The sequence below is a fragment of the Peromyscus maniculatus genome, chromosome 2, assembly GCF_049852395.1.
Source record: "Peromyscus maniculatus bairdii isolate BWxNUB_F1_BW_parent chromosome 2, HU_Pman_BW_mat_3.1, whole genome shotgun sequence".
NCBI lineage: Eukaryota > Metazoa > Chordata > Mammalia > Rodentia > Cricetidae > Peromyscus > Peromyscus maniculatus.
This window is the reverse complement of record NC_134853.1, coordinates 125,861,003-125,885,365: the sequence shown is the minus strand read 5'-3', so window position 1 is coordinate 125,885,365 and position 24,363 is coordinate 125,861,003. Positions and strand designations below refer to the sequence as shown.

General features: G+C 48.3%; 1 protein-coding gene across 1 annotated transcript in view; it reads right to left on the bottom strand.

Moving 5' to 3' along the window:
• Positions 1 to 542: 542 nt before the first annotated feature.
• Positions 543 to 24,363, bottom strand: part of Plpp3 (phospholipid phosphatase 3) — a 78,914-nt gene continuing 55,093 nt past the window's right edge. Inside the window, exons 5-6 of the mRNA XM_006987196.3 lie at positions 15,955 to 16,131; positions 543 to 2,398 (exon numbers count right to left, since the gene is read on the bottom strand). Of these exons, the coding sequence (XP_006987258.1) occupies positions 2,273 to 2,398; positions 15,955 to 16,131 (303 nt within the window). The 3' untranslated portion in view covers positions 543 to 2,272. The remainder of the gene's footprint in view (positions 2,399 to 15,954; positions 16,132 to 24,363) is intronic.

The window sequence follows — 24,363 nt, the reverse complement described above, 5'->3', positions numbered from 1 at the left end:
TCTGCATTCCACAGCATCCCTCCTTTCTCAAGCTAAGAACTGCTCTGGGATGTAAAGGGACAACCAGGTTGAACAGGCTGGCACACAGATGCACCACACAGGTGAGTTTCCTTTTTCCTTCTAGGTAGGGGGTTGCCCAGGGCAGGAGAGGGCGAACCCAGGGCCCTCCTCCTTTGATATGGGCTGTGGGAAAGAGTCTCCCTTAAGCTCCCCAAGCCCACTTTATCTAGGGAAGTCTCCATATCTATCTTTGGGGGACCCACAGCTCCCACCTCCCACATGAAAACCCTTGAGAGCACAAAAGCCCTTTTAAGAGACTGGAAATGAGAGCCAGCCCCCAGCCTCCTTCTGCAAACAGGCTTCAGAGATGAAAGAGCAGTTTCCGTATCCTGCCTCTGCAGTGACCATGATTGTTTCCCACTGACACAATCCGGAGCTGCTGTCCCATGGAGGCAAGCCCACTCTGAGGCCTGCCCACAACCTCTCTTCCTATCTCCCACAGACCCCCCGCCCCCCAAACAGTCCAGGCATCAATGCCTTGGTTAGTCATGTTATGAGCTTTTATTGAAAAAGCACATTTAATACACGTTTAGTTTCGCAGATACACGTTTTCACTTTGTATGCCACAAAAATCTTTGAATATTATTCTCTTTACAAAACGGAACCTTACAAAAATACTGACAATTTAATGTTTTTATACAGTTTTTCTCTAGTTGCAGTTATTTCTCTCCTTGTAAAACAATGGCTACCACAGAACTATGATAGTTTTAGTTGAGATTTAAAAAAAAAAAATAACTCAATGCTCCTTTTAAGCAGCTAAAGTCAATAACACAGGTCGAGACACAGTTTATGATCATAGTGGATATAGCTAAAATTGTTTCAGACATAATATCTTACATAGTTAACCTTTAATGTTTTATACATTATTTATATAATATTTATATATAAAATCATAGCTTGCTATATGTTGAAATGAAAGGACAGAGTCTGTGGAAGGACGTGCATGTGGTTGATCCATATGGTTACGTGTAGCCCTTTGAAAGATTTGAAAAGCACTTGTCTTCCTTCTTCCTTTCCTCGGAGGTTCAGTAGAAGGCTCTCTGTCTATTGTCTAGAACGGGACCTTGCTTGGAAGGACACTTGTGGATAGAGGGTGAGGAAAAACTCTCTACGCAGATTTAACCCACGTGTTCTGCCCAGCAGAACCCACCAAAGAACTGTCCCAGGGATCAACCCCGAGACAACAGTGCTTTACACAGCAAGATCAACTCCTACAAAGGCCTTCTGGCTCCCTATCTTGAAGGGTAGCCTTGCAGGCATGAGACCGTCTGCTACGCTGGCTCTCTCTGATCCCAAGGAGCCAGAAAGATAGTTCATGTCTTCATTCTGCCCTTTTCCCTCCCTTCCTGTCTCTGTATTGAGGCTTGTTTGATCAGCCAAAGGGCTACCATGCCTGTGCTCATCCCTGGCCCTCACCTGACATCCAGGTAGGCACCCAGCAAGGATCTCAAGGGGACAGCAGTAACCGCAGTCTACCATTTCTACGTGTGCAAGTGCCCAGTGATTGATTGATCCTGCAATGGCAGTTCCGCGTCACAGTACGGTGCGCCAGAAGAAGACACCCTCCGCGTCTTCTGAAATTGTGCTATTTGTGAAGTTTACTCTTCCACAATGGGTCCCCCAATCTCTAAAAGTGAGGGCCTGTGGTTGTGTTAGCCTGGGGATGGGGAAGAGATGACAGAGGCCTCAGGGTCTGGGGTTTGGATTCGGGATCTGATCACTCTGAGCCAATGCTGCGCTCATTCCTGGTATTTCAAAGCGCAAAACTTCCTGGAACCAATGTCACAGTAGAGTGAGGCAGGCAGAGGGGTTGATTCGGTGCTGGTTCGAGCCTTGTGTGCTACACATGAGCTCGAGCTGTTCTCACTGGCCTGGGATTTCTTGGGTCACAAAAGGTGACCACAGCCCCCTGCTCAATTATTCTAGTGTTTTGCTCCTGACAAGCCTGTGCTCACTAGAACATGAACACTTAACCAGCTGTGCAGCCGGGACTCGGGACTCTGGTACTGTTGTCTCCACACAGGCAAACAACCTATTTTGGAAGGCCACAAGATAAGGCTTTTGTTTTTTTGTTTTTTGTTTTCTTTAAATGTTTTCAAAATCCATTGGGCGAAAAGCTTTTCCCTACATTCTACTGTCTGATGAGATTGGAGAGCAGCAGGAACATGCTGTCGGCAGTCACTTCGGAGGAAGCCCTGTGGAACTGCAGCACCTACACCATGTTATGGTGGTTGTTCCTGTCGATGATGTCCACAGGTGACAGGATCTCCTTCCTGATGGCAGGGGCAGGCAGTGAGAGGCTCGTCTTGGTCTTGAAGAGGTCGGACACGAAGAAGACCTAGGGTACAAATCGGAGAGCCAAGTCAGTCAATGCCTAGTGTGGCCCGGGAACAGGCCAAAGGGACAAACAGTTACAGCTCTTTAATCAGGGGCCGGGGTGGGGTGGGGTGGGGAGTGGGGGTGTCAATCAATATCTTTAACTCTCTAAATGGGGCGGGGCACAGAGGTCATATCTTCCAGCAATCACTATGCAGACAGGAAACTGAGGCAATGACTAGCCTGGTCTGCGAGAGAGTAAACCCCACTTTTATGGACTTTGAGCCAGGGCTTTGAATTTGGAACTTAACATTTCTGATTTCTCAAGGCAAATGTGTTATGAAAGATAAGTTCCCAACCGGGGACGTACTCATAATTACTCAGTTATTAATTCACACCACTTTTTCTTACAAAGGAATCCAGAGTGGGGCCAAAAGAGATCAGCCAGTACAAACTCTGACCAGCAGGTGCTGGAGCAAGGAGACAGTGATGACCACATTTTCCTGAAAGCCCCATGATATCGACCATCTGAGGGGGGAGGGGCCAAGAAGTCTTGACACCGAGAGTCAGCAAGACACGGGGAAGAAAGGTCAGTGGACAAACCCCCTGCTCTCATTCCCAGCATTCTTCCTCCTCCCCAGCATGTGACCTTCCTGCATCTTTCTCATAATGATTGGGAAACATTACAAAACACCCACTTGCAAGATGGCTCAGACGCGGTTGCCGTCTGAGTGAGCTTCTGATGAAAGAGTCAAGAACCCGGTGAGCCTCTCAGGGAGCAAAAGCAAATGCACAGACCCAGCCTGAGATATTCAGCAACAGGAGTTCGTATTAAACACGCCATTGTAAGTGGCAGCTGTCAGTCATGTCATTTAATAGGAGGCACACAACTGAGTTCATACTGGGAGTGAAATACATAAAGATCCTGGCTGGGGACATAGCTCAGTGGTGCCTACCTAGCAGGCACAGGTCAAATCTGCAATGCGCAAGCGCGCGCACACACACACACACACACACACACACACACACACACACACACACACACACACACACAGTTTTCTGTGTCCCTCAGCTTTCAGAGCCGAAACTGTTTTGCATTGCCTACCCAGCACAGTGACTTCATTCTGATCACTTAGTAGGAAGATGAAATTCTTCATAAGAAGTCACCCAACAGTCTCTACAGCCAGGCCCTGGCTACAGTCAGGCCTTGGACTGACTCTTTGCTGAACTGATCTCCACAGTGTTCATTCTGCAGTAGCATAGAAATCACCAGAGAGCTGTAAAAATTCTAAGAAAAAACAGGTGCTGCTGGTCACAAGAAGAGCAGATAGAGTGGCCACAAGATAAATGTGCAATAGTCCTGCTAGTTACCACCAAATCCTTTGTACCATTTAATTTAGAGCATATTTTAACAACTCGGCCATTTCTATTTTTTTTGTTGTTGTTTTTTTGTTTGTTTGTTTGTTTAAAAAAAGAGTAGGGAAGGCCAGGCTGCTCCTATGCTACTAGAAAAAAAATGAAGTATGAGCCCCAAAATGTAAACCCCTTAATAAACATATAGCTTGAGAGTCAGTGAAGAAATCAAGGAAAAAGTGAAACCTTTATCCCTTTCCTTTTCAAGCTGTGGTACAAGAAGTGTTGTCTTCTAGACAGAGTCAAGCTGGGATATGTGGGGCGGGCATTAAAAGCTACCTGTTTACCACTTGCTGGAGGCTCGAGGCTCCCCTGCTGGGGAGTCCCTTAAGAGAGAGAGAGAGAGAGAGAGAGAGAGAGAGAGAGAGAGAGAGAGAGAGAGAGAGAGAGAGAGAGAGAGAGAGAGAGAGAGAATAAAATGCCCCTGGTAGATGTTCGCACACGCGTTCGCTAACGGTCAATGTGTTCAGCGCCTGAGCTTGTCATCCCTTTCTTATGTCAAGCCCTCCCCACGCTTCTCCAAATCTCCGGCTACACTAGAATGACGTCATCGCCCAGCAGGTGCAGAAACAGTAGCCAATTCTCTACCTGAAAATTAGCCTCCTTTCATCTTAGCTGTGTATCCCAGGAAGACAGAGCCATGTCTCCGTCACTGGCTCTCCCCTCCACTTCCTTAGCTTCACAGTGAGATTATTCTCAAAGCCTGGCCTGAGAGACCTTCACCCAGATTCCTTCCATCTACCATGGGCAAATACAGAAAAGAACAGCTCCACCATCCCCCACAAACACTCATCTCCCAGTCTCATTGGATGGGCTCATATCCACTACACACGAGTATTTCTGTTTCCTGAATGGTCTTGAGAAGGCCTATTCTGTCTGCAGCAAAGTTCATGAAGATGTGTCTTCCCTTCATGCTCTGGACTGGAGCATGGTTAGTGGACCTAGACTAACCCACAACCGACTTGTTCTCATGCCTGCAAAGACTCGCTTCATGAGGTTAGTTCAGCTCCTTGTATTACACTACAGCACTTAATTTATCTGTGTATACAACGGGTACTCAATACATGTTGGCAGTTGAATTTATCAAATGCGCTCTACTTTCTGGGAAATAAGCACTGTGGCTTTGGACCACAAGTGCATACACAACTGAGCCCTGCGGGAGGTGGGGGCGGGGGCACACACTGAAATGGCCACATGTACCCAGCCAAGTGACACAGGGAAAGCTTGGGCCAAGACCCGGCAGCATCCTGCCTACAGCCCTACAGCCGCACTTCGCCTTTGGCAAACACTTTTTGGGAATCAGGAAACATGATCTTGTCAAGACTCAAACAGGGTTCAGTCTTCCTGATGCTTGGACAGCAGAGTCCAAAGAGAACCGTCAGAGGTGAAAAGGCCTTGGCTTGGAGATGTCCCATTCCCTCCAGGAGATGATTCCCTACCCAGAAAGGGAAGACAAAGGCCCAGCTTGGGGATGCTCTGCCCAGATTCAGAGCTGTGGCTGGACCACAAGAAACACCCATTTCCAACTCACAGCCCTTCTCCACAGTTCTTCTCTGCTCTCTGAGAAGTAAAATCCCAACAAATGAGTAAATGAAGACCCCCCCCCACACACCAACAGCCAGCTCCCAACACTGCCCAGAACACTTGCCTTCAATTTCATTCTGATTCTTGGAGTTTTATAAGCTAACCATTTTGAGAAAAAAGAATGAGTGCAATCAACAAACACCTATTAAGTAAGCTCCTAGTGTGCAGGAAGCTCTTGAACATAAAAGGCAAGATAGAGAAGACAGAATTCTTTGCTCTGCAGGAGCTCAGAAGCAGTGCAGGAGAGAGCCAGGTAAACCGCCAACCATATATAATACTGTGGTTAAAAAATTAAATTATACTTATTTATTTTGTGTCCATGTGTGTGAACATGTGCATACTACAGCATACACGCTGAGGCAATGGATAACACAACTTGCAGGAGTTCTCTCCTTCTGCTATGTGGGCCCTGGGTACCAAACTCAGTCTGTCAGGTGCCTTTATCAGCCGAGGATCTCACTGCCTCCACTAATGCTCCGTTTTAAGGACCATAACAGAAGGAAGCACAGAGAATGAAGTATTTAACCCAGACTGAAGGGTTGAGAATGGACTTTAGGACCTGGCGCCAAGGACAGATATTTGAGCTTGGCTTTGAAGACTCAGGTCGGGGAGTTGGCCGGGTGGTGAATGGCAGACATGTTGTTACAGGCAGGGCCAACACAGCCTGCAAAGACAGCATGTTCAGGGATCGAAGGAAGCTCCGTAGGGCTAGGACCGAGAGATCAGCGATGCTGGAGAGAAGAGGGCCCCATCTTTGGGCATATTGAGATATCTTTCGACTCCAGAAATCATTGTAAAGGGAAGCATCACACTGGAAGAGAAGGAGCCAGCAGGCACAGCATGACTGAAGGCGGCACAGCAGTGTGGAGAAGAGGCAGGGAGGACATGGAGAAGGACACGGATTCTGAGATGCCCAAGAGGGGGCGACAGCTGACGGAGATGGGGGAGTGGTCTTAGGGGGAAGCAGTGGATTTCTTTTAGTTCTGTTTTCAACTCCATACACCTCAGCACTGGTTACAGCAAAAGCTGTTAAAAATCGAGGTGATTCTGTCCAATGGCTTTCTTCAGCCTTCTAATACTTGGGTCCCTAAGGTACTGTCTGGGGGAAGTGATTCTGACCTACTGCTGAGTTTGAACGTTGGCCACTCTGTGATCGGATGCAAGGGCGGAAGATGACCCGCTTTGCCCAAACACTCTGGACAATGTCCCTCTTCCTCCAGCAGCAAGGCGACACACAAACAAGGTAGCTCTAGGAACCCACTCACATGATGAAGAGATAAGAAGCTCACAGTGTGAGGCCCCTGAAAGGCCTGCTCGCTGTTCTGCTGCCCTCCTCCGCCTCATCTAACCAGAGGGACTCGGAAAAAGCTTTACTCTCTAAAGTAGACTAATTTTTCAAATCCAAGTCTTGCTATTACTGGGGACACAGTACCTTCCTCGGGGGGTTACAAGGTACAAATGTGGGATAGTGCCTGATGCCCAGAAAGGAACTAGTCAGTGGCAGCCATCATCACTGGCTGGTGTATTCAATGCCTAGTTATATAAAAATTACTTATTTTCTCTGTTCCTAATGTGAAAAGACAAGAAAGAACTAGAAGAAGTACAATGGCAGGCACAGGGATGAATGTCTGTAATACCAACACTCCAAAATCTGAGACAGGAGGATCAAGATTAAAGCCAGCTTCTGCGGGCTATGTATGTAATAAAACATTGGTGCAAATATCTATATCTATCTATCTATAGATAGATAGATAGATAGATAGATAGATAGATAGATAGATAGAGATGACAGACAGACAGCGCACATGTGAGGCAGATACAGATGCAAGCTGATTACAGAGCTGAGTGGATGGGAGTTTTCCATACGACAGATAGGATCTACTTGCAAAGGCCTACAATTTCTAGGGCTATTTTGAGGAGTGAGTCAGCATACTGGCAAAAGGCTGTTTTTGATGTCTCATCACGAATCTTCACCTGCTGTGGAGATGCCAGCCACCCCTAGGGCACACAGCCCCATCCCGCTGGGATGTTGCCCAGCACGAGACCACTGAGACCCAGGCAGGCCAGAAACGGGAAGTCAGTCAGCAGCCCGGCTTCTGCCTCCACTGCGGTGGGTGGCTGAGTCAGCAAACCTTGCTAAGGCATTTGGCTCAGAGCACATCATGGCAGTGAACCCGACTTGCAATGTTCAGGAATCCTTGAGGGTTTCAACTCCTGAGACTATGGAAGTGAGCCCCTTGAAAGATAGGAATCACACCCACACATGCGGAGACTTTTAGAAGCCCCCACCGAGTCTCCATACCAGCATGGGGCAGAAAACATAAAAGCCAGAGAATTTTAGGATCTCAGATGTAGATGAAAACAAGAGCTGTCTGTCTGGTCTGGTATTTTGCCAATGCAGTCTTTAAACCACCTGCTTCAGAATCACCTGGAAGCTTCTCAAGAGAGCAGATGTCTGAGCATCTGGGTGCGGACTGGAATTTGTACTTTACCAAACATTATGGAAGTCTGTGGTATAGATGAAAGCTAAGAGAACAGTGGTGGACAGTGCAGGAGGGGGATGGGGGACGACGATGCTCGAACCCTCCACCTGCCATCGCCCTGACCGGCGATGCTTGTCTCCTTGACAGACGCTCCTTCATCGGCCCCTGAGAACCACCAGAGCGGCCCTCACCTTCCATTTGCTTCTCCTACTGCACTGTTAATAACCCTCCATTTTGCTGTTACAACACAGGCTTTGATGTGTGATCTTCTAAATGCTGCATCATGCCTCTCTTTCCAGACCGTGAGCTACTCCAGGGCAAGGATTATGTTGAGTCATCGGGAGCCCAGAAGTTGCGGCCCTGGATAGAAGCTGGCCACTTTCCAGGTAAGTACAGACACCAGGGCTGCCTCTCTTCTTACACGTTCAGAAGTAGGCCTTGGCCTGGGGACTTCCTTTCAGGTTTCTAGTACACGGTACAGAGCCATCTCTCAGATTAAGGAGAGGACTTTCTTTGGGGAAGAAAGCCCTGAGAACTGACTCACCCTCATGGCCTAGTACAGTAAGCGCTGTCTGAGGAAAAATTACCATTGGCAGCCTGGTCTTTTGACTACAGGGGAGTTACTCAACTGTAGTCATTGCCTTCTAACCCCAATCAGAGGCTTTCAGCGGCTGCTGGCACGGTGAGTCGCCAGTGTCTGTGGAGTATCACCCTGCTGCATGTGAGAGGGAAGGAGCGTGATGGGGGAGGAGAGTGGCATGCTGACCGTCACACAGCAGGGTTCTTGCCACCCTCTTTCTCTTGCTGCACCATTGACTCAGGTTAGGCCACACTCCTGTGCAGTCCAGAATTGAGTGAAGAGCTTCTCTGATCATCTACTGTTACTTAAATAAAATTTTTTAAAAAGTACTGCGATTGGAGAGATGGCTCAGCAGTTAAGAGCATGCGCTGTTCTTCTGAGGCCCCGGGTGCAGTGCTCAGCACCCACATGGCAGCTCACAAATGCCCTCCAGTTCCAGGGGATCTGACACCTTCTTCTGGTGTCAGAAGGTCTCTAAGGGCACCAGGCACCCATGTAGCTCACATATATACATCCAGGCAAAATACACACACACAAAAACTAAAATTTAAAAAATTAAAAAACAAACAAACAAAACAAAACAAAAAAATAAGAGCACTTGCTTTCTTGTAAAGGACCAGAGTTTGGTTCTCAACGCCCACATCAGGCGGGTCACAACTGTCTGTAACTCCAGCTCAAGGGGGATCCAACAGCTCCCTGCCACTGGCATCCCTATGCATGTATATTCTTCCCTCTTGTCGCCTACATACTCATAACTAAAAGCAATAAAAATAAATCTTAAAAAAAAATCTAAAAACTAAACTGCTTTCTCAGATTACCATAAGTCTTGAATGGAATAAGAAATGAGAAAATGCCTGGTAGCTGTGATGGACTGTTCAAACCCTACTCAAGTTACTATGATTACGGACCAAGAACATGAAGGAAATTAAAAGACTACAAAAAGAATTAGGAAGGTTTGGAGAACTGGGACCCTTCTGAAGGAGAACAGGGCTCTGCTTTACTGAGAAGCCTCCCAGAAGGTTCCTTAGGTTATCACGAAGCCGGAGTCTGTAAGGACCGACCCAGAAGGCTACTGATCAAGTGGATGCTGGATCTAACAGGAGCTGAGGCCCAGGAACAGGGTACCACTGGGTAACAGAGAACTGACAAAGGCCATTCTTCCCAGACAGCCCCTGATTTTGAAACCAAAAGGAAGCAGGGATGACGATCACCAAGCTCAGCAGATCCACCCAACAAGTTTCCCTGGTCTGCATCTCCAGGGGCAGAAGCCACACTGTGTCTTCTCACTCATCTCCCTGCCTCAGTGGTATTCCTTCTACATAAAGTTCACGCCCTTCCCTGGTGTGCCTTACAGGAAATGCCCACTCATCTTTCAGAAGTCACCTCCTCCAGGAGTTCTTCCTAGTCCCCACACACCCTCAGATGTTCATTGTCCCTAACCTTTGTCATCCTGGTTGGTCTACAGTATTGGGTACCACGCTGGCACCTGGGCCTATCGGCTATACTTGCTTATTTCTAAGTCCGTTCCTACCACATCACTGTCCAGCCATTAGCAAGTTACAAGAACAGTTAGGGGATCACCACCAGCATTTTGAAAGATAAACTAGAAACTGGTAGACATAACCTGCTAACAGGTCAACTAGCAAGCGCCAGGCTTCTACCTCATCCCTCTCTGCAAAGGAACAAAGAAAGAAGATTCTCGATGGACTGTGCAAACTCTGGAGTGCTGTAAAGCTACGGTTAGCATTTACCGAAGACTTCCTTTCTCAGCCACATCCACATTCCTGCCTACCTGACAGTGGGGAACTAGGGAGCAAGGTCAACTTGGGGCGCTACTCTGAGATGTTGGCAGGGCATGAGACATTAGCTCAGGGATGTGGGTGTCACTTCTTCCTTTCCTCTGGACTCGGGCAACACTGGAAGACATCCGGAGGGAACAGGTGGGTATCTCCTACTAGAGAAGGAAGAAGGCCTACAAATTCTTGGGGGAAGAAAGCACGCACGCTTACTTAGTGCCGCTGTCTTTGCTTCTGAAACAAAACAAGGGACCTGGGATCAATTCTGACTCTGTGTGGACTTGGGCGTGTGCTGGGCTCTCTGCGCTGAGCTTCCTCCCACAGGGCTACCGTGGCTGAACTCTTCCTCACACGAGCATTCTTGCCCCTCACTCTTCCCAAGGTCACTGCTCTGGGGCAGAGACAAAGAATGCCCTCGCCCTTCCCTGCATCCTGGAGGAAGACAGCAGGCACAAAAGAGCAACTGCGGGTGGGGGCCACACCCCCAGGAAGAGAAAACCAGGAAAGACCGCTGCGTGTTTATAAACCTCGGGAGCAGCTGCTTCCTCTACTGAACCCGCAGCCATGGAGGCCTGCCCTCTGCTGACCCCTCCCAGTGCCCCCCTAATTTACCATCTGTTAGAGGGTCAGTAAGGAGGTGACCAGATATGCAAGTTGTCACTAGACAGGAAATGAACTGATGTCCGCCCCTTTGTCCCCCTGCCTGGTTGAATCCAGGTACAGGGCTTGAAGCTTTGGTAGGGGGAGGGGCAGGTGTGTGCAGGTAGGAAGGGCAAGGGTCAGTGTAGCAGCATTTGGCTCTGTTTGTCTGTCTGTTCTGTGCACCTGTAGGTCTAATCAAATGAAATGAAAGATAACGCATGTCTGTTTGTCAGGGAATGTCTCCTCTTCTGGGCTCTGGGTGTATGCAGGCTGTAGCCCCCTGCCTTGTTCCTCTGCCCCCATCCAGCAAAGGTGTGCCTTTGTATGCTGTCCTGCCGGACTGAGTTCTAGCATCTGACTGAATCCAAGGCACTGTGAAGCTCTGTTTAATCAGGTTCCATAGTCTTCCCTTTCTGGAAAGCACTCAGAGAGCAAACTAAACCCACTCTCCTTGGGCATATCATTTTTGTCTAGACAAGTCTGCTTGCTATGACAAAAGCAGCCTCCGAAGACCTGGATGAAAGTGCTGACTGTCAGACTGCTGTCCAAGGCTCTTCAGGGACTGAACCATGACCAGGGCAACATACTAAACCATGGGGAGACTTAAGGGCGAGCACCCAATTTAGAGCATGGTCAGATTGATTGCTCCACCTGAAACAGCCAGCCCAACTTAGTTATACAGACGCTGTCCCACTGAATAAAAAATGGAGAGCTACAAGGCCTCAAAGTTTAATTCACAGAGAAAGAAACTAGGATCAGGGGGTAAATCCCACCCAAGGCCACAGCTCATTCATCATTCATGATCTCCCCAGTGCTGATCAAACAACCGATGTATGTCAGCTACCACACCAGGCATCCAGAATAACCACAAGATTAAGCCATGGATTCTGCTATTAAAGCATTGGCAATCTAGTTAAGGAGGCAGACACATGAGCAGGTAATTGACAGAAAAGGCCAAAAGCCATGGCAGAGCAAAGCACTGGGGGCTGGGGGAACACTAAGAGAAAGTTGGACTGTTCTAGTTTTAGGGACTGGGGAAGGTGTGGGGAGCTGAACACTGGTCCCTCAGGTATCCAGAACCCACTCTCCAGACCTGTAATGATATTATCTCACACCTGACTAAGAAGACTTTGCAGATGAGATTAAGGTAAGGCCATGGAAATGGAAACATGATCCTGGGCTATCAATGTAATCAACATACCTGAGGAGGGGCAGGCAGGGGAAGAGGCTATGCACCGAGGAACACAAAGAAGCTGTAAAAGGCAAGGAAAACTGACCCTCCCTTTGCCCTCCCCATGGAACACAGCCTTTCCACACCTTGATTATAGCTTAGTGAGGCTCATCTTTAGTTCCTGATTCCCAGGACTTAAAGAAAACAACTTTGCTGTTTAACAGCTGTATTGTGGATTGGGCTTATTTGTTACAGCAGCTATGGATGGCTCATACAGGAGATTTCACTAGAGATGAAGTGAAAGTGAACTGTGTTTTATCAATGGGAGTGGGCAGCTATCAAGGGTAAGAGTTCAGTGTTATAAAATAAGTGTGGCATGCCAGCAGGTGAGGGAGTGTTGGGGGCAAGGGAGGTCTTAGAGTGATGGCTTTGTGTCAGACTGTGGGAGTGTGTCAGCTCTGGTTTCTCTACATCTTCTCTGTGTGCCTTAATCCTCCTTGACTCCTGTATGAAACTGTATGAAACCAGTTGCCACAAACAGGGAGCTCTCCACAAGCATTAGCAAACCCACACCTCTGCTCAGGCCACAAGAGGCCTCAGAGGCTTGGAAGTAGAGGTTTTCTGGCAGAGGAGGAAATGGATTCTGAGCATTATGGCACCCTGTGGCTTGTGCAGTATTGTGTGTTCTCTTTCTCTGGAACCTCCTGACTCCGGGAGATGACTCTCAATGTCAAGAATCTTGAATACATAGTAGGACACACCTTTAAGCTCAGCACTTAGGAGACAGGGGCAGGCAGATCTCCATAAGTCTGAGGCAAGCCTGGTCTACATAATGAGTACCAGGTCAACCAGGATTACATAGTGGGATTCTGTCTTAACAACAACAATAATAAATATCATAGATATACTATTGTGGAATATTTGTTTACACTGTGAAGATGTGTCTTTGCTAAGGCACCTTCCGATTGGTTTAATAAAGAGCCGAATGGCCAATAGTTGGGCAGGACGAGGTTGGGCGGGACTTCCTGGGAGAGAGGTAGAGAAATGCCAGCAAATTCAGAGCAAGTCAGACATGCTGTACTGGGGAAAGGTAAAGAGCCACGTGCCAGATCATAGATTAAAAAATATAGGTTAGCCGGGCGTTGGTGGCGCACGCCTTTAATCCCAGCACTCGGGAGGCAGAGGCAGGCGGATCTCTGTGAGTTCGAGGCCAGCCTGGGCTACCAAGTGAGCTCCAGGAAAGGCGCAAAGCTACACAGAGAAACCCTGTCTCGAAAAACCAAAAAAAAAAAAAAAAAAAAAAAAAAAAAAAAAAAAAAAAAAAAATATAGGTTAATTAAGTTATAAGAGCTAGTTGGAAATAAGCCTAAGCTAAAGGCCAAGCTTTCACAATAATAAGTTTCTGTGTTGTTATTTGGGGGCTGGCGATCCAAAAACAGACAAGAAAGCTTGCTACAATATACCCCATCTATAAGTGAGAAGATCACTTGTGTTCCCCAGGATTCACTGATCTTAAGGGACACTTTTGTCATAGGGTATAAAGCAGAGGTCAGAGGCTACAGCCTAGAACACTAGGGCTCCCTTGCATATGGGAGCTGATCGAGCTGAAACCTGACAAGGCAAATCAATGTCCTCCACCCTCTTGGTGGACCCCGGGCTAGACACCCAGTGTCCTCATCAGACACCCCCTCGAGGGCCAGCGTCTCTGACTCAGTGCAGCAGCCGAGGAGCTTCGTGTCTGTCTTTCCTTGTAATCAAAACCAGGACCACACTATCCAGCGTCTCTCTGTGGGAAAGGACACGCTGGCTTCTTTTTTCCCCTGCTGCGCTTTCTTCCACTGAGCAACCAGCCACAGCTTCCAGAGCCTTCTCTGCCCTGGCCTGTCAGATGGGTTTAAGCACACCAAATCTCGCTGCACTGGCAAGCTGGTGGGACCAGAAGTCTTGGCTGTGCACCAGGTGGAGTTAGATATCTAGAGAAAAATGGTCAATGAGACTGAGTCCCTGCCATCCCATGTTGACAGGTAAAAGGGAATATCTGTCACCTCTTCCCAAACTGTCTACTTGGCGAAAAGAAACTTCCAGACTCAGAAGGCTAAGCGGATCAGCCCAAGGCTTGGGGAGGCCCCTACCACACACTTTAAATGACACTCTTTAAACAGCTGTCTACACAATTTCTGCCCGAGGAGGTAGCTCTGGCTGGCCCGGTGTCTGGTGCCCTTCCCCCACTACTAAGCACAGAGGGCATGGCTGTGAGTCATTCTCGAAGCGGCTCTTTGGCCTTGGGTGACCCAAGTCAGCTCTGAAAGCCTGAGCTGCCCCATCAGGGCAAGTGACCCCATGTGCCTCAAAGAAGTCACAGGGCAAAGTATCCAGAGAGGCGCCAGCAAACAGTAGGTGCTTTACAAACCCCGGGTTCAAAATTCTCAGCCCACGTTACCGTCACCAGGTGCCAAACAGGATAAAAGTCAAACTCCCAGATTTCCTTCTGGAAAATCAGCCTTCATTCTCCCGGGTTTTGTCTAATTGCCCATGGCCAGTGCTCTGGAGTTGCCGTATAAAAGAGAGGAAGGCCGGGAATGATCCCCACACCTTTTAATTTTTTTAATTGGGGGTAAGGGAGACTCCAATTATGGCGCCCACGCTGAAAGAAGCCCAGCAGCAGCAGGCTCCATGAGCTGCCTGCCCTCCTGCGGAGAGCAAAGCTCAGGAGGGGGCAGGCAGCGCAGAGTTACCCTGCGGTGCAAACACCCATCCCCCACTGTCACCACATATTAAAGGGCCAGGCACCAGGGGACACGCTGGAGGGTGACAGCTGCTCTGGGTAACAATTGGCTCTCCTAATTTGCTTTCTCTTCTGGAGAGAAAGACACACACACACACACACACACACACACACACACACACACACACACGCATGCAGAGCAAGCACACATTGAAGACAGCCATCAAGACCTTAGTCTCCCAGGCAGGCCTTCTGCACCTAAGCAGTCATGCAGGTCAGGTGCTTCTTTCATTACATCCACTGTGTCTACTTTGAGCATCCTCACACTGACCCTGTGCTGCTGACCACACTGTGCTGCTGGCCACACTGCGCCGGGCCTTTGCCGACCTGCTGAGGCCCCATCCATGTGTCTACTGCAGTCCCACTGAAGTCCCCGAAATTGACTTCCTATGGCATTGGGGTGAGCACCTCTAAGAAGAGCCTTAATACCAAAGAGTGTGCACACTCAGCATCTGGAATGTAGGAGAGAGGCAGGAAAGGCAGGGAGGAGGAGGCTCAGGGAGGTGGAAAACCCTATCCCACCTTCACGAGAATCAGGATGAAATGTGTAAAAAAAAAAAGCCATCCATCTGTTTTAGGGGGAACCAATAGGTGGCCCACCCCAAGTTCAGTCTCTATGGAGTTCTGATGATCTGCAAGGTCCTAGGCCAGGGGAGGGTTTCTCCTCCAGCAAACCTCTGGTTCTCTAGCCAACACAGACCAAAGTCCCTGGAGATCATAGAAGGCTACAGAATTTCCCAAGGAGCAGAGAATAGCACTGACTAACTAGTGTCGACCGTAGCTGTGCATGAACAGGCTGTGTCAGGAGATTGCCATGCTACCAGTTACTCACATGTGTGCTTGTGCAACATTCTAGTCTACTGGGATCACACAGAGAGTCAGTTGGACAACATCTAAGCTGTCTTTTAATTGCAGCATTCTAGAAGCCCAAACTAGGTGCTCACGGAGAAGAGGATTCAAAGACCCTATCAATCGATTCTCATCTACCGATGGGGTGCTGGAGCCAGTGGCTCTTGGAACACTAGGAAGAGAATAGGAGTTTTAGTCACTGAGCTGGAAACATTTAACAAGCCTCGGTTTGGGGCTTCTGTTTGCAGGCTGAGGCTTGACAAAGGGCTACTTACTATGCAGCAGGCCACCAGAGCTCCTTGGGCAAATCCTGCCAGGACATCGCTGGGATGGTGTTTGTGGTCGGATACACGTGACAATCCCGTGTAGAAGGCCATCATGAGCAAAGTGAACTGCAGGAGGGGCCGGAGCAGGCGGGCCCCTCGCCAGGTGAAGCGGGCCTGAAGGTATAGCTGAAGGAAAGAGAGAAAAGAAACGCTAAATATCTTCTCCTTCATAGACTCCACAACACCGGACCAGCATGCGCTCCAGTTTTTGCTAAGGAACTATCTAGACTTGGTGTGATAAACTGTGGATAGAGTATTCAACTTGGACACCATGCCAGCCACTGATCTTTAGTTTTACAGCAAAAAAAAAAAAAAGTTTATTTAGAGGGATAAGCTAAAGAGTATGAATAAGATAGTACATACGAATGGTTTTTGCACAGTTAGGCACACAGCAAGCATTTCATTAACTTTCCTCTTATCTTCTGGATCTACACTACGTAGAGAACAGTAACCAAGGCCTGCAAAGGCATTGTTGCAGGATTGACAATGATTTTCTAACACATTTGTGAGTTTTCTCAGGGATTACAGCTGCACAGTCCCCAGGGACCAGCAATCCCCTGCCTCAGCAATGAAATACCAAGGAGGCTTTGAGTAAGTTGTCCTGACACTCCCAGCTAGGGGATGTTTCTGCTTTGAAAGAAAGTAACTCTATCCAAGAGAATCGGTATCCAAGTCATCAGTAGGAACCCGGATTCTGAATCAGCAAAGGAGGAAACATAAACCAGCCAGACAATGCCAGGCAACTTTCAAGGGGAGGCTGACAGATACTGCACGCTGGGTGGGGTGGAAGACTAACCTGAAGAAAAACGTAAGAAAAAGACAAGAAAAGAAAAGGAACCAAAAACCCACCCCAAACACCACCTCTGGCCCAAGGAAAGTTGAAATGACGTCAACTGGGTATTGTCCCCTCCGGAGTTATCTTGCTAGAGTTTCCGCTTTAACCTCTGGGCACAACTTACTTCCCAGGTTCCTGTGGGAACTTGGGAAATGAGGGGGAAGAAGCAAGAGGAACAAGGGGGAACTTCCGACTACAAATCAAAGCAGGGGAGAGGCCAGGGGAAGGGAAGAGCAAAGGGAGGGGCCGCTGCCACACGGCAGACCCGAGGCAGGGGCAGAGGCCAGACCTCCCTTCCAGAGACAATGGGGCACTTTCCTTTTGGTGGCCAGGAAGGGGCATGCCAAGGGCCAGGAGGCCTGGCTGAGGGGGCAGAGAGAGAATGGAAGATCCCAGAGGCACTTGGGCTGTGAAGGGAGCCTTCTCTAGGACAGCATGCTCAACGGCTTGGAAAACACAAGGCCGCCCATACAGAACAGCAGGTGGTTCTACCAACATTGTGACCCGAAGAGTCTAATATTAGGAAATTTAAAAAGTACTGAATGAAAAACTAACAAGAGGGTATCCTATTGTTTGCTGCTAAACAAATTTAAGAAAAACATCAATGGGTTTCTCCTACAACAGCAATAACCAGTTAAAACCCAAAAGAAGCAACAAAATCACCATCCCAAAGGCGAAGACAATTAACACAAATAAATGTACCCCTCCCTTACTTCCTTTGTGAAGTAAGAGGCATAAAGGACACTTTGAACAGAGATCTAGAATCTTTGTTTATAAGAACAATGGATGTATAAATGAATGTATAAATTCAATTAGCATTTGATGCACATTCTAGAACACCTGGAGAATAAAACTGAAAATTTCGTTCTCAAGAAAAAAAACCCCAAAGAACAGAACCATGGACTGGTAGATGCTACGATGTGTGCTAAGGACAGAGAAATGAGACGTCATCTCCACTCCGTATAGGGTTATGGGTACAGTAAATGTACTAATGTGTCTCACAGACACCATGTAAGTAGGTGGAGGGCAGCCAGTGAGTGTCATTGCCGCCAGGATGATGGACTTGAACCATCAAGACGGAAGACTCTTTGATGGAAGTTAAGGGAGAATTGTGAGGGCAGAGAGTGCAGTACTTCCAATAGTCCAACCTGGCTGGAGAGGAGACTGTATGAGGTATAAGGAGGAAGAAGGTTGCAGAGGGTCTTGGGATCAAGCCAGGGAATCTGCTCTTTGTTGGGCAGAACAATTTCTCTCAGACTGTATTCCACCGAATACTAAGGGTGTGACAACAGAGACTGGTGAATGCTCTATACTAAGTCCTTAATTCTGTCACAATGCTTAAAAAAATTATGAAAGGGTTTGAATCCTTGGGGGGGGGGGAAAGGCCCATTAGCCCGAAATTACTTATTTGAGAGAATATCTACCTATTGGAGGGCGGGGAAGCATTAGAAATCTGAAAATTGGCTTTAAGCAAAGCACCAAGTTGGATAATCTAGATGCTTCATGTGGAGTATGGACAGCATTAGGTTACCATAGGCAGTGTAAATGTCATGGTGACTCTAAAAGTCGTCACCTCAACACCAAAAAATCCTGCCTTTAGCCCAGCATGATGCCTATAATCCAAGCAGGAAGCACAGACAAGCAGATGGTGAGTTCGAGACCTGCCTGGATTACATAGCGTCTCACTATGGGAGCCAGGATGGAAGTCATGTTGGTCTCCCGGTGACCCAAAACAAGTTTCAGGAAGGAGGGACACAGTCTGTGTGCCCACTCAGGCTTGCCTACCTCCCGCTACTCTTGACAGTGGACAGACGGGTGGATAACAGAAAGGACACAGGTTTTCATCAGAAAGCCCTCATGCCTCAGTTTCCTTTCAGGTGAAGGAGCGCAACAACCATTGTCTTAGAGGCAGAGGTATGGATTGGTGGGCCACACCAATATAGAGGACATAGCACAGCATACAACTCAGTCAGCACAAGGTTTTATTCTTTAATCACGCTTCTTTAAGCACCTCTAAGATTCTTCAGTTTCCTTCTTTGAAAAAGCTACAGACCTCGGAAAGCACTTGTGCAGAATCCCACCCTTCCCCTTGCTTGCTGCCTGCAGACTTAGGTCACAGGCCTTGGAAGCCAGGGTGGGGCAGAGGAAGGGTGGGCTTCCCAACCGGACAAGGCGACATCTCCCCTGCCACTGACTCAGGCTTCAGGCTGGGGCTCCAGAAAAGAAAAATCTCATACCGGAGCGGAACTGGGGAGGAGACAGGCTTCAGAATAGCTCCAGGAAGAGAGGAAGGGAGTGCTTGTGAATGAGAACAGAGTATGGGCCATGGGAAAAGAATTCCTCACACGGACTGGGAATGACAGCCAGCAGATGCAACTTGTGCCTCCATTCCATCAGGAATTAGAACACTGTGGAGCAATGGCCTCATGGTCAGGAATGACTCTGATGTCCACAGTGGAGACACCCCTTTGCCTTGACATGATAGTTATTCAATGACTGTGACAATCTTTCCAAAACAAATAAATTACTAAAGAAAGACCTTGTGCAATGACCTTCTACTTAATGGATGCATTTGAAGTTAGTTGACAGTGGCAATAGGCTTTGTGGCTGATAGTGGGAGCCACCACACCTACCAGTGCCACCACCAGATGCATGGGATCTCCAGGTGCCTACCTCAGTCCCCAAGAGCAAACTCGGGACTGCGGTTCAGGCCTCAAGAGGTTCTCTACACGAATTCTGGAGCTTAGGCTCCACTCATTCCCAGTTCACGGTACTGGTCCAAGTTACTCAAGAAGACGACTTGCATGCCTCCAATCCTGCACCAAAACAGACTCTCCCAGTTATCAGTGAGGGCCTGCAGGAGGAGCTTCAGCAAGGTCCTCAGCCCTCAAAAAAAAGTTGTTTAGGAAAGGAATAAGGAGAGCTGGACAAAACCAGAGTGAGTTACCCTAACCACATCCAAGCTACTGCTGACATCCTGTCCTGCCTGTGTTTGTTTCTCTCTGTGAAGGACTCCAGGCTGAGGAACCCACTCGCTAAGCATGGCTGGGATACTGCAAGAGCTGAGCTCTGCAGCAAGAACAACTGGATTGCATGTGTGCGCCTCAGCTAAGTCACTCTACTTTTCTGAAGTTCTCTGTTCTCCTATACAGCCTGCTCATTTTTTAAAAAAGTATTTCTGTTTATTTTATGTGCATAGGTGTTTTGCCTGCATGTGTATCTGTGTGAAGGTGTCAGAACTCCTGGAGCTGGAGTTACAGGACAGTTGTGAGCTACCCTGTGGGTGCTGGGAATTGAACCCGGGTCCTCTGGAAGAGCAGCCAGTGCTCTTAACGGCCGAGCCACCTCTCCAGCCCTCAAGATGTGCTCATTTTTAAAAATGTTGCAAGCATGTGTTGTGTTCAAAAACTGGAAAGACACACACCAATGAAATATGTTCTGCGACTGAAAATAAGAGTACTAACAATACTCGTGTGTCCTAACAATTTTCCTTGCTGGTACTGAGATTGCGTTTCCAGTTGTTAAAACAGAACTGCTGGTTGGGGGTGTGAGGATTACAATAAAGGTAAGGAGGCTGACTCTCCCCAACCCCTCAAAGAAATGCATATGGAACCTTGGCACCCACATGGGCATCCAGAAACAGAACTCTCTCCCTGACCCTAGCTTCACAACTGGGGTCCTACAGAATTGGAATTCCAACAAGATCTCCTTATGCCCGAGTTTCAGCCTGGTGCAGTCTACCTGGGTCTGAGCCTGGTGTGTGAGCCATGCTCTAAGGCTCCCTAATTCTTGCTAAGTCATTTGTGTTGCCTGCTAGATTTGCATACTGGAGAAACAGGCCCGTGTAGTCCTCTCCCAGCTCTTGGGACAGGTGGGTTAATAGTGAAAAGGCAGCTTTCTGGGAGGCAGCATAGGTCACCCACACCCAGAGAGACACTTTCTCGTTCTCCAGTCTCCTCCTGGGCTCCCTACCTGGCCCGGGCTCAAGTGCTTGGCAGAATGTCACATGATGTAAACCAGTTTCCCTCTGTAGAGTTATTAAACTGCTTTGAAGACAAAGGTTTTTTTTTTTTTTTTTTTTTTAACCGGACCCTTTCTTCCTTTCCAGAAAATCAAATCTCATTTTTCCATCACTGTCAAGAGACGGAGAGGAAATGACCATTCTGCCAAGCACTGAGTTAGACACTGGCTAGAAGCTTAATTACCAGCAACTGCCACAATCATCATGTTAGGGGGACACCAGGGTGCCCATGGCACAGATGCAAAGACTGAGGCAGAAGAGGCTGTGTTACTCAAGGCACCAGGGAGCTCTGAATTACGTGGAAAAATTGCCTTTCTGAGTCTACGATCTAACTCAAGAGCTGCCAGTCTCTGTAGGAAATTACTTATGTACACGGAGTCCTCGTTTTCTGAACTTATCTCTTCAGTCTTCGGAGAAAAGACGCCATCCCAGGGCGTGATGCAGTTGTCATCTGGGACAAGCTCCAGGATCTCTGGAGCTGTAGGCTCCTCCTCTGCACTTGTCTCACGTACTTATAAACACCCACGGCTCAATGGCAGACATACGGCCTGCATACGTGAGTGGAAGGCACTGGCCTGGAAGTCTCTGAGCTGACTTAATCAGTGGAGTAACAGCCCTTCCTTTCTCTCTGTTCCATCCACTCCCATCACGAATCAGGGAGATTCTCGGACTCAGCCACAACTGTATGCTTTTATGGTTTTCTTCACAAATTACGAGCATCGTTGGTGTTTCTAGGTGCTCACCTAGGTTCTGGCTCTCAAGTGCTCACAAATGGGTGGATGAATGGACAGATGGAATGGAGTAGAAAGGAAAACCATCTGGTACAGTGGTTGATGCCTCTCTCTCCCTAGAAACAGCAATCATGTCCCTAAGAGATGGTTAGAACATGTTCTTCCAGGGATCTGTGGGAATGCCTCATGGGCAGCCCAGACCCTATGCTCTGGGATTTCAAACTTATTGAACAAAACCTCAATGACTAACAACCACAGCCTGGAGAATGTGGCCATCGGAGGTCAGCCACTTCCCTGTTTCCTTGGTACCCACCAAATCCTGTGACATATAAACAGTTCTCACAGGACAACACAGAAAAAGCCAAGGGGTGAAGGGTTCAGTAAAGAGGTAAAAGCCTTGTCCCTGGACCACATGGCTCTTAGTAATCTAACAAGTCCATGAGTAAGTAGGATGGAAAGAAGTTTATTAGAATAGAAAAGATCATTGCCCTATGACAGTCAAATGGTCTGAGATTCATCCAAACACTCATTCATTCATCAAACATTCACTGCACACGTGTTAAAGATGTGAATGGGGGAGGTGAGGAAGGGCTAGTGATGGCAGAGGAGGCTATCTATCTTAAACAGGGCAGTCAGGGAGGGCCTCTCTGAGAATGAGACTTGAGAAAAGACAAAGGGTAAGGCGCTGCCTTCTAATGAGGAGCCTGGATATGAACCCACCGCAGCCAAACGTGCACTGCAGGAGGGAAAGATGGAGCGTGTGATCCCGGAGCTTAGGGATCAACTATCAAGCGTGCACTTCACTCCCTGCTGCCTCTGGCCACCAAGCAGGAAGTGCTACACATGAGTCTATGGACTGTGGGTTCCTCCAGCTCCTCCCATTTTCATGGTACCAACGCCACAGGAAGCCTTCCCTGGATTTGTCTTCATCTATCTGCCCCAGCACACCACAATTCCAAACAGACGCAATAACCTACCCATCTCCCGATCTCTTGAGCACAAGGTGCCACATTATCATCGCTGTCCTCCTGGGCCTCTGTCTGATGAACTCTTGAAGCACCGTGACCACGCCTTACCAAATTCCATCTTCCCACTCCCAACATGGCACTTGGTGCATATCAGCCACTCCCTGAATATTTGCCAAATGCTGAACGGGTGATTTTTCTTGTGGATGATCCCAGGTCTGAAGCATCTCAGGAGCCCTGAATAGTATCCAGGAATCTGGTCCACAGTGGAGATACCAAGTGTGCTACATAAACTGATGCCTGCCCAAGTGCTGGTGTTTTATCCAGGTAACTACACTGTCCTCATACCTCGACCATGGAGGCAAAGGACCAATCTAGATGTGGTCTTCTGGGATATAGGCCAAGACCCTGAGGTGGGAGGCACGGCGGATGCTTCTATGTGCTCTTTTTGTTTTTATTAGCATCTACATCAGTCTCTAACAAACCTTAACCTCATCCTTAAGCTTCCATGCCCAGAGATAATTTGGTGTTTGGGTCATGGTTTTTCCAAGCCGCCCATTTTGCAAATCCAAACCCAATCTGGAGTGCCCTTCAATGCTATGGAAGCTGTTGCTGGTGATGGCTGAAGCTGACAGGTCTGCAGTGGGGATGCCTGGTGTTTCTAGTCAGCCCCTGTCTGTGAACACCATGGCTGGATGGGCAGAAGTTTGGCCCTCGTGACTTCCCTTCCTCTTTTCCATCACAGAGAGGACTTTAAACGCCTTCCAGAAAGAAACACTTGGCTGAGTGATAAGTAACTCCTTTTTCTTTCACGTGACAGATGGAGAATGTCGGGCCAGCTCAGAAAAGTGGCAACCACTCTAGAAGACAGATGCGACAGTCTCCATTTTACAGAGGAGAACACAGAGGCTGTGACGTATAACCACTCAGAGCTCACAACTAGCCACGAGCATAGCCAGAGCAGAGTCCGCATCTGGCTGATTCCAGAGGCAAAAGCAACCAGCGCTGTGCTCAGCTGGCTCACATATGATTCTCTCCAATGCTCCAGGGAAGCTGTGGCTCTCAGGCTGTTAAAAAAAAAGCTCAGGGTGCATAGAGGTAAGCCAGGATCCAGGCCCAACTCCAGCACTTCCGGGAGTCCAACAGAAAAGCCCCGAGGGATGGGCGAGGGCCTTGCCTGACTGATCGCAAGATTTCCACTCTCCGGCAGTGTGAGCTTCAAACTTCCTTGAGAACATTTTTGCAAGTGGGACATTGGAAGGACTGGGACTTCTGTGAAACAGTCACACAAAACCAAGTTCTAGAAAAGAACACTGCTCGAATTTTCAGTCTTTTGCTTCTGAGACCATCTAAAGCCAGATAACCTTGGGGCTGGGGGTCAGCAGGGAGAGATCTGTGTGTATGAATCTGCATGTGTTGGCGTCTTCAAGAATGGACATTGAATACGTGCACAAGTTCCTAAGACCCTGTGGTGTGTATGTAATCAGAGGGGTGTGTGTGTGTGTGTGTGTGTGTGTGTGTGTGTGTGTGTGATAATATACCAGGAGGCAAGGGCTAAGCATGCCCCTCTCTCTCTCCTCTCATTTTCAGCTTCCCTTCCTTCTTCCAGCAATAAGAAGGCACTACAATTTTCCTCTCCCTCCAAGAGCTACAAATACATCTTCCATGACAGTGCATGCTGCCCCCCTCCGTCATCCTGTGGGCAGACTGCCTTCTGTGACCACAGCTAGTGAGGGGCTATAGAGTGGAGGGAGCCAGCTTGGGGGGGGGGGGGAGTGTGGAACCACCTCAGCTGTGAAAGAAGAT